Raw genomic sequence first — 14,395 nt, 5'->3', positions numbered from 1 at the left:
ATCTGGAACAAACCGTACGCCGATTTGATCGAAACGACTCGCTACGACGACGATATTTTCAACGCCTGATCGTCTGCCTTACCCTGTGTCTCCTCGTTGCTTGCCGCTATCGTATCACTTTCGTTTTCATTTCGAAAAACGCTCTAAAAAGAGGAGGATCGATTTGTATCGTTCAGCGATATGGCCGCTGCATAATTTTCGATTTGCAGCATCCACGATGCTGATGCAACGCCCGCGGACGAGTTCACAAGAGACTCTCTTAACCGCTGCTGCAATTACGTTGACGCAACACCGAGAGACAGTCGGATTCGCTTTCTCTCATCTTTCTAGCTCTCTTCGCATCCTTCGACGATCTTTATAATGTCCGACGTTAGAGATCGTTGGTTCGCCACACGTTCGTATCCGTATCATCGGTTACGTAAACATCGTAACGGATACACTATCCACGTGTTTCCTTCGTAATATACACGTGGAATATCGAATATTAGGAAACTTGGGAGAAACGCTATGCAACTGCTGATGAAATCGCACGGATCTTTTACGTACTTTCTTTACGCTGGCCACGAAAACTACTTGTACACAACGGTGTACAAAATATAACGATATTTTGTATTTTATTTACCGGGTAAATTTTGCCTTATTCGTCGACCAATTGATCACGATCAAATCCGCCGTTTCAAATACGAACAGGCGTATCTGGTGAAAAACGAGGAAAGTTGGTGGAAAGCGACCTTTAGCATTTAGCGACCAGCTATCGATTTCACGTACGTACGAGATACGAACCGTTACATCTTCGCTGCAGTTTCCACCCGGAATATACCCACCCGAAATGCTTGTCAACGCGTTCATGTTCCTACGAATCGGTGTGTTCCTTAACCGTATATCGAGTATAGAGGAAAAACGTAATCCGTTAAGTAAGCGACACAGGGAGAGAAGAAAATCGAATCGAGCTTAGACGATGGACGATGGATAACAGTGGATAACAGTGGATAACAGTGGATAACAGTGGATAACAGTGGGGATAACAGGGTCCCGGGGGCGAAGGAAGAATGCGAAGCAAGTACGGCCCGGGTACAACGTGGTACATAAGCCGGATGGGTTCGTCTCGTGTTCCAAGTATTACAAGAGCGACGTCCACGTGTCGGGACTGTCAATTCGTAAAGTCGCGCACGACGAGCATCTTCGTCTACGTTCGCCCACCTTCGGCCACCGGGTTTTGCCCCTTCCTTCCTCGCCTTTTCCACGGGAACGTTGACTCCGAGGCGTGGCGCCGGAACTCGAGAAACATCCTAGCCCGACGACCTCCTCGGAAATTACGCGAGTCGTGATCGCGTACCATTCACGATCGCCCATGCTACGAATCTCGTTTGGTACCTCCTCTGCATCCTCTGCTGCTCTTCGTTAACATTCGACCAGCCTTCGATCAACCATTACTTCCCGCCATTTCGTTGCCTCCCTCGATTCAAATCAATTTCTCAGAATCGTGCAAAACAAACGAGATATAATCGATAAGATAAATAACGGGAAAGATAAACTGCTTTTTCTTTTTCTGCCGTTCTGTTTGCGATTCCGCTTAAAGGCTGGTACGTCCGTATTTAGTCATCGGTTAGTTTGCACGGTCGACTAACGGAAAACGATACGCTTCACGCGTTCTCAATTTTAACGAGACAAGATACATTTTCTTGCGTAGCGAAATTCGCGCTGTTTATCGGCCGGACGCGTATTTTCTCTGCTCGATTTACCAAGCAAACGAAAGGAACGCGGGCAAGTTAGGTTTACACGTAGCTGTAGCGAAATAAAAGTCTGTATGGAAACAGGCGTACCGTCGTACCGAGGCAGTTGCGTCTTGCGAGCGGAGCAGACAGGAAACGAAGCAGGAACTGAACTAGCGAGCACATTATTGATCGGTGGCCGGCCGTGCGCCAGCGCAGCGCGATCCTGAGGGCAAAACAGTAGCGATCTACCCTCGTTCGCGTTTCGTGCAGTGTTCCAGTGCTGTTTTATCGCCCATTCGGCGCTTCTTGTCTGACGCTTATCAAAGTGCCGTCGCGCGTTGCTAATATGTCCGGTGGTACGTATGCAAGCGTCTTTTCTTCTTTCTTTCCTTCTTTCTTTCCTTCTTTCTTTCCTTCTTGCTTTCTCTCTTTCTCTCTTTCTTTCTTTCTTTCTTTCTTTCTCTCTTTCTCTCTTTCTTTCCTCCTTTCTTTCTTTCTTTCTTTCTTTCTTTCTTTCTTTCTTTCTTTCTTTCTCTCTTTCTCTCTTTCTCTCTCTTTCTTTCTTTCTTTCCTTCTTTCTTCTTTCGAGAGACGAGACTCTGCAAGAAAGGACAAGGGTGAGACGAAAACGAGAAGCAGGATAATGAAAAACAAGAGAAGGAAGGAGACAAGCCAAAGCGAACGACGACTCGAGCAAATTGTTAAATCGTCTAATCGTTTTGTCTTATTCATCAAGACAGGGACTATATTGGATTCGCGACGTTGCCCGAGCAAGTGCACAGAAAATCGGTTAAAAGAGGATTCGAGTTCACCCTGATGGTGTTAGGAGAAAGTGGCCTCGGCAAGTCTACTCTGATAAACAGTCTGTTCCTCGGTGATCTTTACAAAGACCGACGAATCCTCGATGCCGCTGGTTGGTACTATACATGGTACAAACATACTAAGTCGCACGTTCGATGATCATTGCCAAAACTAGTCCTTTCTAGAACGCATTGAAAAGACAACAACGATAGAAAAGAAGACAATGGACATCGAAGAACGTGGAGTCAGGCTACGTTTAACGATCGTCGACACACCTGGTATAATTTCATTTAGTACTTTATATACGGTCGAACAATGTTTGCCAAAGGTCGCGATTTTAGTGGACGCGTATTCGGGCTGACTGGCGTTCCAACCAACGTAACGTCCGAATACCGCGACCCGTGCACTCGTAAAAATTTCTCTCTCTCTCTCTCTCTCTATATGTATATATATATATATATATATATATACACACGTATTTAATTTCATTGACGTATCGAGTTCATCAGAATGTCAATTCATCGGAATACGCATCCATTGTAACCGTAGCCCAACTCTCGCGCCACACGTTAACAGTCGCCTACATATTATTATCTTAACTAGGTGTCGTTACATAATTGCATTACTCCTGCATTCCACTAAATTATTTATACATCGTTCCGTTATATTATTAATTGCGTTACAAAGAGCCACGTTCCGTTACCAATTGCATCGAAAAGAGAGCCACGTGTCGGAGAAACGGATAAAAATACGTTTCATAGTCGTATCATCGGAGGAAACTGCGATTCCAGCAGTTACACGAACGTCTAACTTGCACACTATGACGTCGATATACGTCAAATAGGCGAGTTTAATTTGAACGTGTTACGCGAGAGTTGTCTGGCCAGGAAAATGTCACGAAACTTCCACACGCGCTACAAAACCATGAATTTCTATTCAGGATTTGGCGATGCGGTAAACTGCGAAGACACTTGGAAAGCGTGCTCAGCCTATATCGACGAACAGTTCCGACAATATTTTACGGACGAGAGCGGATTAAATAGGAAGAACATCCAAGACAATCGAGTACATTGCTGTTTATACTTCATACCTCCTTATGGACACGGGTATATCCGAGCATCTATCCATACTTGACACTGTGTCGCGTCGTCTATTCCCTTACTACCACCTTTCCTCCTTTGTAGACTCAGACAAATCGATCTGGAAGTATTGAAACGATTGCACCGTAAGGTAAACGTGGTCCCTGTAATTGCAAAGGCAGATACGTTAACGACCTACGAAGTGAAGATGTTGAAGGATCGAATACTCGCTGACATCGAAGAGCACGAGATTCAGGTAGTGTCTGTCGTTCCTCTAATTTTCCTCTATTTAACGAGCCTGCATGCTAAAGTGGAGAATGAAGGAAAGATAGATAGATAGATGGATGGATGGATGGATAGATGGATGGATAGATGGATAGATAGATGGATAGATAGATGGATTAATTGATTGATAGATAGATAGATAGATAGATAGATAGAGAGAGAGAGAGAGAGAGAGTGAGAGAGTGAGTAGAGAAAGAGAAGCAAGCAATTAACGTGAAAAGACGCACAATGTTTTGCGCCTAGATATATCAATTTCCGGACTGCGACAGCGACGAGGACGAGGAATTTAAGCAACAGGACAAAGAGCTTAAAGCGTGCATCCCGTTTGCTGTGGTCGGCAGCTCAACGGTGCTGGAAGTCGCGGGCAAGAAGGTCCGCGGTCGCCAATATCCCTGGGGAGTGGTAGAAGGTAACTAGATCTCGGATTTTCCAAGCTGGCCGATGTTTCAAAAATGGCCATTTATGCATCACCTTGCGAGCGAAAAGTCTCGACTTTTCCATCGCATCTCGGACAAGCGGTAACAACAGTTTCCCTGCCTCGAGAGACCTCGTTCGCAAGCAGGCGCAACAATTGTCATTTTTAACGTGCTCTTTTACGAATACAGAAAAAGATAATCGTGACAGTAGTGGCGTCGAGTAATCGTTCGAATAGGAAATTAACGTTTGACTTTCGATCGGATCACAGTGGAGAACCCGAAGCACAGCGATTTCGTGAAATTAAGAACGATGCTGATATCCACGCACATGCAAGATCTGAAAGATGTGACACAGGATGTGCATTACGAGAACTTCCGGGCGCAATGCATTTCTCAAATTTCACAGCAGGCCATCCGGGAACGGAGGTATTTACGCATGTAAATAAGTATTGCATTTCAGTAGGTATACTTCTCTCTAGATGTACGTACGTCCATGTATCTTTTCCCTTCTATGTATTTTCTTCTCTATCATCGTTTTTCCATCGTTTCTCCATCGTTTCTCCATCGTTTCCCCATCGTTTCCCCATCGTTTCTCCATCGTATCGTTGTAATTTCTATAATATCCCGTTTCTACTAGTTTCGTACTAGTTTCTTCGTAGCATACAAGGTGTCTCGGACGAATGAGAAAAAGCTTCTCAGGATAAATTCCTTCATTCAGGATATTCAGGCGATCTTATTTAGCCGAGACACCCTGCATTTCATTTTCTTCTTCCAATTTTATTAATCGAACCTGCTACCAATCGAATGTAATAGATATAGCCCAATTCCACCAACAAACATATAATTTTATTTTCTCTCGTCCACAGTAAGCTGAAAAGAGATTCGGGCCCGCATTTTGAGAACAGTATATCCGATACCGACAGGCTACTCCTGCAGAAAGACGAAGAGGTAAGAGGCATCGTTACGATTCAAACGATATCGATTAAAACAAACAGATCCATATAAACGATTATGTCTCTGTTTGAATAAAAAACGATATTAATTTGTGCGAAAACGCGTCGCGTCGTATATAATATGTTTCCGACAATCGTCAAGTACAAGTACAAGTACAAGTAACGCAACTCCTAAGATCATGCCGGGTGGTAAAAGATTGCTGTTTCTAAGACGTTTTCATAAAAGCAATTGCATATTCGCGCCAGTGATCACGTATTTCGTGGTTGAACAAAGTGCATCCATCATTTTCGTGTTTCACCGTTTGTAAACGGTTCCTAGAATTATTTCTAAAATCTTATCTTCGCAGATACGAAGAATGCAGGACATGCTGGCGCAAATGCAAGAGAAATTGAAAGCTACCGGCCAGGTTGGAACTGGAATCGGTCTCAGAGGACGAGTCGGCAGCCTTGGAAACGATCTGGACTCTACGGACGTCGAAAAGAAGCGCAACAGTATTATAGATGTTTAAACTTTCGAGTATCAAGATATTATATATTATTATTATTATTATTATTATTATTATTATTATTATTATTAGTCTAATTATTCTAATTATTCTAATTATTATTATTATAATTATTCTCATTATTATTGACATATTTAATTACGTTTAACTCGGTTTTACGCGAATGCGCACAAGATTATCGAACGTGACTAAAGAAACCAGCAAGTTTTATATGCTCCTGTATGTATTAGATTCATCAGGTTAAATTAATAACCCGATAGGGGATCGAACGGGAGTTTCTCACCAGGTTTTCACTTTTATATGTATAGTGCATACGTATTGACTTAAAAGACTGTCGCATTGTATAAACAGCGTTTGATATCACGATACGTATTCACTACGTGAAAAACTTGTACCTACATTATATTGTACGTGTAAAAGATACAAGGAAACTACGATAGAAGTAAACAAAAAGTATACCATGTAAGACAAAGTCCTTGAATAATTTTCTTTCGTTTGGTTAATTCGTCAGCCCGAGCTCATCGATTATGTTTAACCGCAGCATTGCGCCTCCGATCCGATTTCTATAACGATAAACATATTATTTATGTAACGAATTCTGATTTTCAAGAATCTTTCGCAAGCAGAAGGCAATTTGAATAATTTCATACCGAAAGTGGTGAAAATTTGAGCGATTCAGGAACTCAGGAACGAGCGCATCAAATTAATGATTACCGCTGTATAGCCAGATTGCCAATGCGGTTTTATTATTAACTACGATTATAGGTATGGATTCGTATTAAAGTTCCCCCAAATCGCCGTGATTTCATCTCCGTTTCGTTGCACCCGCATCTCGAACGTGGTATAAAATCCACCGGCTTCGTAACATTAAGCTATTTTCTTTCAGCCAAGACACGCAGCACTTGTGCCAAGTTGCTAATGATTCCGAAGGTTTGTTCTTTGCCCGATTCATAATTCTTCTTACGAATTTCCTCTCTCTCTCTCTCTCTCTCCCTCTCTCGTCTTTTCTTTTCAACTATATCGCTGATAAAATAATAAAATCCATAGCCTTACAACCATGATAAATACAACGTCGATCCCGTTGTAATAAAACACATTCACCTCTGTAAATATATTTCAACGAATAACTCGCGATGGTTTTATCTTTGCTAATTATTTCAAGGAGCTGAAAGGCGTAAAACATTTTTTTCCCCCTACATAGGCACTTCTGTTAACGATGACGTTGGTAGGAATTTTGAGCGAACCTCAAGGACCTGCCTATCTTCCGCCTACAGCAACTGGAGCGCGACCAGCTCCTGCTGCTGGTCATCCGGACGAATGGGCCGGTGTAAGTAGCACCAGCGTTTCCTTTCTTCTCTTTCGCCCGACTTCTTCTCACGTGAAAATTAATTCTCTTTAATTTATCTCATCGATACTCGTATTTTCGTATTTTTACATTCGTTATTTCGCACTACAAAATTTACGCAATACGATAAAGGTCTGCCTTATCGAATTATTTGCCCGTCGCATAAAAGCATACCTCGATAATTTCATCTGCAGTCTGGATAAATACTTTTCTTCCCCCCTCCACCCTCCTCCCCATCTTTTTTCGTCTTCGCAGGATTCAGCGAATTACGAATTTTCATACGAAGTGGAGGACGCAGTAGCTGGCTTAAACTTTGGCCACCACGAGTCACGAAAAGACAATGAAGCAACTGGAACTTATCACGTGCTATTACCAGATGGTAGAACACAAATCGTCGACTACGTTGCCGACGGTGGTGGCTATCGGCCAATGGTACGATACGAGGGGACGGCAACTTATCCAGCTCCGGGATCTGCTCCAAGGACACCGGCTGCTACCGCAGGATCCACGAGTAACGAAGGATACAGATACTAAACATTTACATACGTAAAAGTTGCTTTCTCAAAGCAGGTATACTTCGTGGAGACGTGGAAATTTAACAAATGACAGAGCCAAAATTCGGGTAACGACACGACGTTCGTTGTACCAATAAGACAATGCAGCACCAAATTTTGATTTATAAAATACATATACTTAGAACGTGTAAGCAAGTTATATCTTACAATAAAAACTCCGAAAACTATTTCTTCGTTCGACTACTCTCTTCCCACTGTACACTATTTTTTGTGTTTTTTAATAAACTGTAAGACTTCTTGCACATCTTCCTGTGATCCCAAAAATATCGCGGATCTTTGATGGATTTTCTCGGGCACTATGTCCAAAATATCAATCTCCCCGTTTGTTGCCATACCGCCGGCTTGTTTTATTATGTACGCCATCGGAATGCATTCGTACAAGAGGCGCAGCTACGAATAATAGTTTCGAAAATGATTATATGCACGCGTATATGTATTTATAATAAAGACAAATGTTAATAATGACGAAGGGGAAACATGGCTGTTATACCTTGCCAGTAGGATGAGTTTTCGTTGCTGGATAAAGAAATATTCCTCCATACTTTATCGTCCTGTGCACATCAGCAACCATAGAGCCCACGTACCTCGCGCTGTATGGTTTCCCATTCTCTGGATATTTCTTCGAATGTATATATTCCTTGATGGCTGTGTCCCAGGTAGTCTCGTATCCTTCGTTGATGCTAAAATCATCGTCGTTACGAGCCTCGTCATGAATAGCGTACACGCTACGATGCATAAAAAGCTATTATAAATAAATATAATGATAAAGCTAGATACCAATAGATATTTCCTCTGGGAGGTACGCGTAAATTTTTTTCTGTCAAAATAAATTCTCCGATGGCTGGGTCGTAGGTAAAACCATTGACTCCCTGGCCAGTCGAGAGTACCATCATAGTTGCTGAACCATAGATCGCATATCCAGCGGCCAGCAAATTTTTACCAGGTTGAAGAGCATTCGCCTCCATAGACGCTCTCGGTTCGCTCGGTTTCTTAAAGATTGAGAATATAGAACCAATCGATACTAAACAATCGATATTGGATGATCCATCCAACGGATCGAAGCACACGATATATTTCCCGCTCGCTTCAGTTTCCACTTCGATCGCGTTCGTATTTTCTTCGCTTACGAGAACGCAGGTTGTGTAAGAGGATGTCAACATATTCACGAACAACTCGTTGCTCAATACATCCAACTTTTTTACATCTTCCCCCTGGACGTTTTGAGTTCCGGCTATGCCATACCTGTTCCAACAAAATGTCATTAAAAAGAGGAAAGAAGAGAAAGATTAATTTATTAATTAATAAAAGATAAAGATTAAGATTAAGATTAAGATTCTTCGTGAAGCTTCTCTTCCTAAAAATACTCGACTCGAGTCAAGTAAGTGTACATACCGTGTATTCGTCAAAATTATGATATTTCATTATGAAACGACGATTTGACAAATCGTAAATGAGACTCGTAAAGCGTCTCATCAGAATCTAACGGCTATGAGAATATTCCAACAAATAATCGTATTCGATATTAGTTTTGCAGAAGCTTTGAAAATTTCAAATCGGAAGATGATAATCGAGAAGGAATTTTCAGTGCACCGTAAGAAAAGGAGAAAGACAAACGGAAAAAGTTACCGGCAACGATGAACTTTGATTCTTTCTGAGGCCTTTGGGCCCTTAATCGAGTCTGATACACGTCCAGGTGTAACAATTTTATCGCTTAAAACTTGTAGAAAAGAGCAAAAAAAACTGGACAAACGAACGCTTCTTTGAATTAAGATCAACTTAACTCAACTTCCATAAGAAGTATCAAACGATCGATATTATCGTCGATATTCAGATTTCTCAACATTGTATCGACGATATATATATATATATATATATATATATATATATATATATACACATGTAAATAGGGTGAAAATCGAAACACAGCGACAAGTATACAGCGGGAGCCGATCCAGCGGACTAAAAGAACAGTTCATACTAAAAGTTGATATAAAGATATGCCCAATATGGCGATACTGTTTCCGAATTATAGCCATTTCATGACACTAGACGTTACTTGGATCAACGATATCCTGGCAAACGGACAGAGTCGTCATTAATCCGCATTAGATATTCGTCAAACAACTTACACGATCCATGATGCGACGCGTTCGCGCGCTTTCATCAAAACTGGACCTGCTCGCTTGGAGCAACTTCTCTCAAGCAAGTAGCTAACCAACTACCGCAATACGAAACAAACTGTCGCTCGAGAACAAGATCGTATCGGGCTTTGTATTAATCGATCTAGAGGCCCTCTTACGTACGACGATGTTGAGAATCCTGAATATCGACGATAATATCGATCCTCCGAATCGCTCTTCTACGATCCAATAGACCTAATCCAAGCCCTAGTTATTGTTCATATAGGAAGAGTAATAAATAACTGTAACGTTATGAATTTATGCAAAAACATATTAGACTGGGAAAAATGATTGGCAAATAAATATGTATAATAAATACTCACATATTGGCAATACCGGCTTTCCTAACTACCGAACTAACCGCTTTTACTGCAGTTTGTATGCTGTTCAGAAGCTGAGTTAAATCTCCCGTAGCGTCTTGTATCTTTCGTTGCTCGGACAGTACGAATCTCGTCAATGTCATACAGTTAGAATCAAAAGAATCGCTCTTCGAAGCCATGTTTTGCAACGGCTAACTATAGCGTAACTTCTATCCGACACCGTCTCAGCGAACAGACTGCGACAAATCTGTTTATGCGTAGTCTTATATAAACTCGTGTAAACTGGTCTATATAAATCCGTGCAACTTCTTGATATTAACTTATCTCTATAGCGAAAGCAATCGGACGAAATGTAACAACATTAAATTTGCGTTATAACTCATTTGAATCACAATCACAATTTGAAAATAATTCTCCCATTTTCTTCTCTGTTCTAAAAGAAGTAAAACGATTCCTGTCTCTCGACAGGAGAGACAATATTTGAGAATATTATTTTCTACCTTAAAGTGTCGAACAATCTCCAAGTGACTACAGCAAACAGCGATTACTAGACTACGGATTTTTATGTAAATTCCTATGTTTAAGAATATAATTGAAATAATAAATAGAATTGTTGTTAAAAATTGTTTCACACATCAATGCTTTATAGAAAGCACCTATACTTTGGATATTTCATATATTTTTTTCGTATCGTGTGCATTCTATGCAACTTGTGCTTCCACATAAAATTCCAAATGAATGTATAAATATCTGCAGTCCAATGATTACAGATTACATTATAACATAACTTCATAACATTACATTACGGACAACCCTTGATGCATAATTATTTACAGCGTTATCAGCTTATATGACAATAATATTCTCAATGATAAATTGTGCAAGGGTTATCGACGCTGCCAATGTTCTAAAGTTAACGCTCGAAGATAGCCGATAATATATTTGAATGTAATACGAGTGCTATCATAATGTATTATACAGGGTGTCTCGTTTTAATCGATCCACGAAAATGTCTCCAAAACTATTGTATATTATTGTATATTACTGCGTGTACCTGTGTACCTGGGTACCTGTATATCATTCGAGAAAGCGTTTCAAACGAAACTCATATTGTTTCAAGGCGAACATTTTATCGCGGCGGGCGTACCTTCGAGATTTCAAGGTGACATTTCCTTTTTTAATAGAACTACACATTTTTCCTATACGCCATTCGATGCAGTTTTTAATTCTCGACAGAAAAGTACCGAGACACTTTAAAAGGGTCGACAGGTGATTAATTCAAGTTTGACATTTTATCTTCAATCTTGTGAAACTGATCGTACAAGAAAAAAAACAAGGAAAGATATAAGACAATGCTTTTATGCTTATGTTCTCATTGTCTTTCGTACACTCAATTTGGTGAAATTAACATTGAAATATCTCTTAAACTAAGCATTTTCGCATACTCGTTAGACAAAATACTTTTTTGTAGGCAGTTGAAAGATGTATCGAACGGTGTATAAAAATGTGTATAGTTCCATTTAAAAAATAAAGGATAAACTTCGGTATGTCGAAAACGCCTCCACCTAGACCAATCTGGTAGTCATCGTGAGACGTCCCTCTTCAGAATTAACATTGCTCCGTATTCATCTGCATAATGAACTTGCCGGACCTCAGGCAAGCAGGTTCGCTTAATTTATATATACATATGTAATAAAATAATGTTATGTAAATAACCAATACGTAGAAACTCAAACGCAACGTTTTTACTTTTTCATTCTCGTCTTACTTTACCTGGTACCTATAGACGAATCCCTTAAATATTTTGCCGAATCTGTATATGTATATATATATTTCTTCTGTTACTTTGAATATGCGTGTATGACGTTTTAAATATCTCTATCTACCACAATTGCATAATATTTATACATTATCCATACATAATTATTAAAGAAATGATGTATAAATTCAAATCACTCCCTCTAAACAAACATTAATCACGTTCCATCTACACATCCGTTAGAACATTAAAATTTGGATTCCCTATACATACTGACAAGAGATGCTGTCAAGTTGAATACCGTATTTTGTATTTAAAGAAGGTTTAACTTAACGCAATATTCATTTACATATATATGTACAAAAATTGAATATACACGTAAATAAAAATTAATTTGTAAACACTCCAAATATTGCTTAATAGTCGCTAGTGAATAATGATTTTTAGGGATATTTTATATCATTGAAAAAAAATCTGCTAAACGGTATAAGTATAGTTAATTAAACGACAACAGATATATTTTCGACATTTCACCTTCCATTTAATATTCGGGGAAATATATATGTGCCATTTTATAATATCTCAGATTTTCCCCTAGATTTTCATTACGTAATTTTATTTACCTCTTCTAGCTGGATCTGTTCGACCAAGTACTCGCAATATTTGAAAGATACATCTATTTACAACTAGTTTGAAAACAATTCAACGTTCATAATTTTTAAGCAAAAGTTATGTTACATTAACAGGTAACTTTATGATAAATTAGTACGATATAATTATATTTAAAACAGTCGGAAGATAAAATTTGAATTCAACTTGAATGGGTAAAGAACATGTGTAAGTAGAATGTGTTAAGTCAATATATGAAATAATGAAGTAATGATAAAAAATTGGGCGTAAGGTACAAATAATAATTGATTCAGGTACATACAATTAATTTATTCGTTATTCAGAAAAATGTAACATTTTAAAAAAAGAAGGGAAGCATTGTCAATTAAATATAATAATATTATCAATACAAGAAACAAAGAGATCATTCAACAATTGAAAATTCTATTTGTGTAATATTTACGTATTACAATTATAAACAGACAACAATCATATAATAATAGTTTTATTTAAAACTAATGTTATATTGTCTCTTTTGTTTGTTTAGATTAAATTATATTTAGCTTATTGTTTAACTTACATTCAGAGATCTGCTTATTACTATTAAAGGTGGCATAATGCAGAAATCTATCAGATTGAAACGTGAATTTGAAAAACTTAGTCAAAATCCTGTCGAAGGTATTTCTTGTTATCCACGGTCCGAAAATTTTGAAAACCTTGTCGCAACAATTATTGGACCAATTGGAAGCCCATATAGTGGACATGTTTTTCAGTTATCCATAGATATTTCTGAACAATATCCATTTGAACCTCCAAGGATTGCATTTCAAACACCTATTTATCATCCAAATATTGATAATAATGGCCGAATTTGTATGGATCTTTTAAACATGCCACCAAAAGGTAACTGGAATCCAACTATCGGAATAAAAAATCTTCTGGATGCTGTAAAATGCCTATTGGGAAATCCAAACCCTGATGATCCTTTGATGCCAGACATAGCGCAAGAATATAAATTTAACAGACAAGAGTTTGACAGAAAAGTACAACAGTTTATGATAGAAACAAAAAATAAATTGTTATAATTAATTATAATTAATCAATAGCTATTTCCATTTTTTAAGTAATTCAAGTGTGTTACAAATGTATAATATATTTATTACCTTTCTCTTTTTATAAAGGCATAAGAAATTCACCTTATTTCCTTTATATACTTCTCATATATTCAATTCATAATCCTTCTTTGTCATATTATCTTCTATATTTTCTTGAAAACTTTTATGTTGGGTTTTTCCAAACCTTTTATAAATATACGCAGAATGTATAAATATTATGTATAAAGATCAATACAACTTCAGGTCGGTGAACATTTGTAAGAAACGTTCAGTGAAAGATTGTCCTGCGGCTTGAATTTTAAGGTAAAACCTTTTTGTTTTCATTGTATTTCGTTCATCACTGCATAGAAAAACTTTTCAAACAAATATTGAATGGGACTGAAAGAGGTACTATTTGATGTTATTAGCTTTATTTCTAAGTGCAGATGTAGGCCGTGTAAACTATATTTTTTTAAAATGCAATCACATTTTTTAATGATGTGCCGATCGATGCATCTCATCTCATCTTCCAATGGCGATCTTTACGAATAATATTTATACACCCTCTACAATTAATAGATCATAGTTTACAAATCGTTCTAACAAAACTTTCTACTTGAAAAAATTCCAAAAAGAAAACAGAATGTTTAAGAATATTTCTTATTCGAAAGTCTTTAATAATTCGATAATAATCTTAGCAAAACCAAGTCAGATTACATTCATATAAAACCTGTACAGAATTAGCAAAAATATATAGA

General features: G+C 38.4%; 4 protein-coding genes and 2 long non-coding RNA genes across 14 annotated transcripts in view; 3 read left to right on the top strand and 3 right to left on the bottom strand.

Annotated features, from left to right (window-relative positions):
• The window catches only part of LOC122577141, a 46,497-nt gene extending 45,164 nt beyond the window's left edge, over window positions 1-1,333 (bottom strand). Inside the window, exon 1 of the long non-coding RNA XR_006320076.1 lies at window positions 1,201-1,333. This is a non-coding gene — a long non-coding RNA (uncharacterized LOC122577141). The remainder of the gene's footprint in view (window positions 1-1,200) is intronic.
• A 574-nt stretch (window positions 1,334-1,907) lies between these two features.
• LOC122577135 (septin-2) lies at window positions 1,908-6,221 on the top strand. Of its 5 annotated transcripts, none has more exons than XM_043748267.1 (9): window positions 1,908-2,071; window positions 2,452-2,628; window positions 2,702-2,794; window positions 3,457-3,622; window positions 3,701-3,851; window positions 4,124-4,289; window positions 4,566-4,722; window positions 5,163-5,244; window positions 5,597-6,221. In XM_043748267.1, exons 1-9 carry the CDS (start codon window positions 2,062-2,064, stop codon window positions 5,756-5,758), a joined length of 1,164 nt encoding a protein of 387 aa, XP_043604202.1. In that variant the 5' UTR covers window positions 1,908-2,061; the 3' UTR covers window positions 5,759-6,221. The 5 variants fall into 5 exon arrangements, with proteins under 5 accessions (XP_043604202.1, XP_043604201.1, XP_043604204.1 ...); XM_043748266.1 differs by having other exon boundaries at window positions 4,566-4,734; XM_043748269.1 differs by having other exon boundaries at window positions 1,953-2,071; window positions 2,456-2,628; window positions 4,566-4,734.
• LOC122577142 lies at window positions 5,836-7,492 on the bottom strand. Its single transcript, XR_006320077.1, has 2 exons — window positions 6,406-7,492; window positions 5,836-6,318 (listed from the first exon to the last, which is right to left on the bottom strand). It is a non-coding gene; the product is annotated as an uncharacterized LOC122577142 (long non-coding RNA).
• Window positions 6,375-7,842, top strand: LOC122577139 (pro-resilin-like). Its single transcript, XM_043748276.1, has 4 exons — window positions 6,375-6,520; window positions 6,642-6,685; window positions 6,957-7,082; window positions 7,356-7,842. The coding sequence occupies exons 2-4, from the start codon at window positions 6,674-6,676 to the stop codon at window positions 7,632-7,634; spliced, it is 417 nt and encodes a 138-aa protein (XP_043604211.1). The 5' UTR covers window positions 6,375-6,520; window positions 6,642-6,673; the 3' UTR covers window positions 7,635-7,842.
• On the bottom strand, window positions 7,770-10,417 carry LOC122577136 (fructose-1,6-bisphosphatase 1). Its single transcript, XM_043748271.1, has 4 exons — window positions 10,179-10,417; window positions 8,453-8,917; window positions 8,166-8,355; window positions 7,770-8,065 (listed from the first exon to the last, which is right to left on the bottom strand). The coding sequence occupies exons 1-4, from the start codon at window positions 10,352-10,354 to the stop codon at window positions 7,877-7,879; spliced, it is 1,020 nt and encodes a 339-aa protein (XP_043604206.1). The 5' UTR covers window positions 10,355-10,417; the 3' UTR covers window positions 7,770-7,876.
• A 2,107-nt stretch (window positions 10,418-12,524) lies between these two features.
• LOC122577126 (ubiquitin-conjugating enzyme E2 T-like) lies at window positions 12,525-13,646 on the top strand. Of its 5 annotated transcripts, none has more exons than XM_043748240.1 (2): window positions 12,525-12,680; window positions 13,091-13,646. In XM_043748240.1, the coding sequence occupies exon 2, from the start codon at window positions 13,161-13,163 to the stop codon at window positions 13,626-13,628; it is 468 nt and encodes a 155-aa protein (XP_043604175.1). In that variant the 5' UTR covers window positions 12,525-12,680; window positions 13,091-13,160; the 3' UTR covers window positions 13,629-13,646. The 5 variants fall into 5 exon arrangements, with proteins under 5 accessions (XP_043604175.1, XP_043604171.1, XP_043604177.1 ...); XM_043748236.1 differs by having other exon boundaries at window positions 12,530-12,771; window positions 13,153-13,646; XM_043748242.1 differs by having other exon boundaries at window positions 12,538-12,680; window positions 13,153-13,646.
• Window positions 13,647-14,395: the final 749 nt, after the last annotated feature.

Source organism: Bombus pyrosoma, linkage group LG17 (assembly GCF_014825855.1).
Source record: "Bombus pyrosoma isolate SC7728 linkage group LG17, ASM1482585v1, whole genome shotgun sequence".
Classification (NCBI taxonomy): Eukaryota; Metazoa; Arthropoda; class Insecta; order Hymenoptera; family Apidae; genus Bombus; species Bombus pyrosoma.
This window is presented reverse-complemented; position numbering and strand designations above follow the sequence as displayed.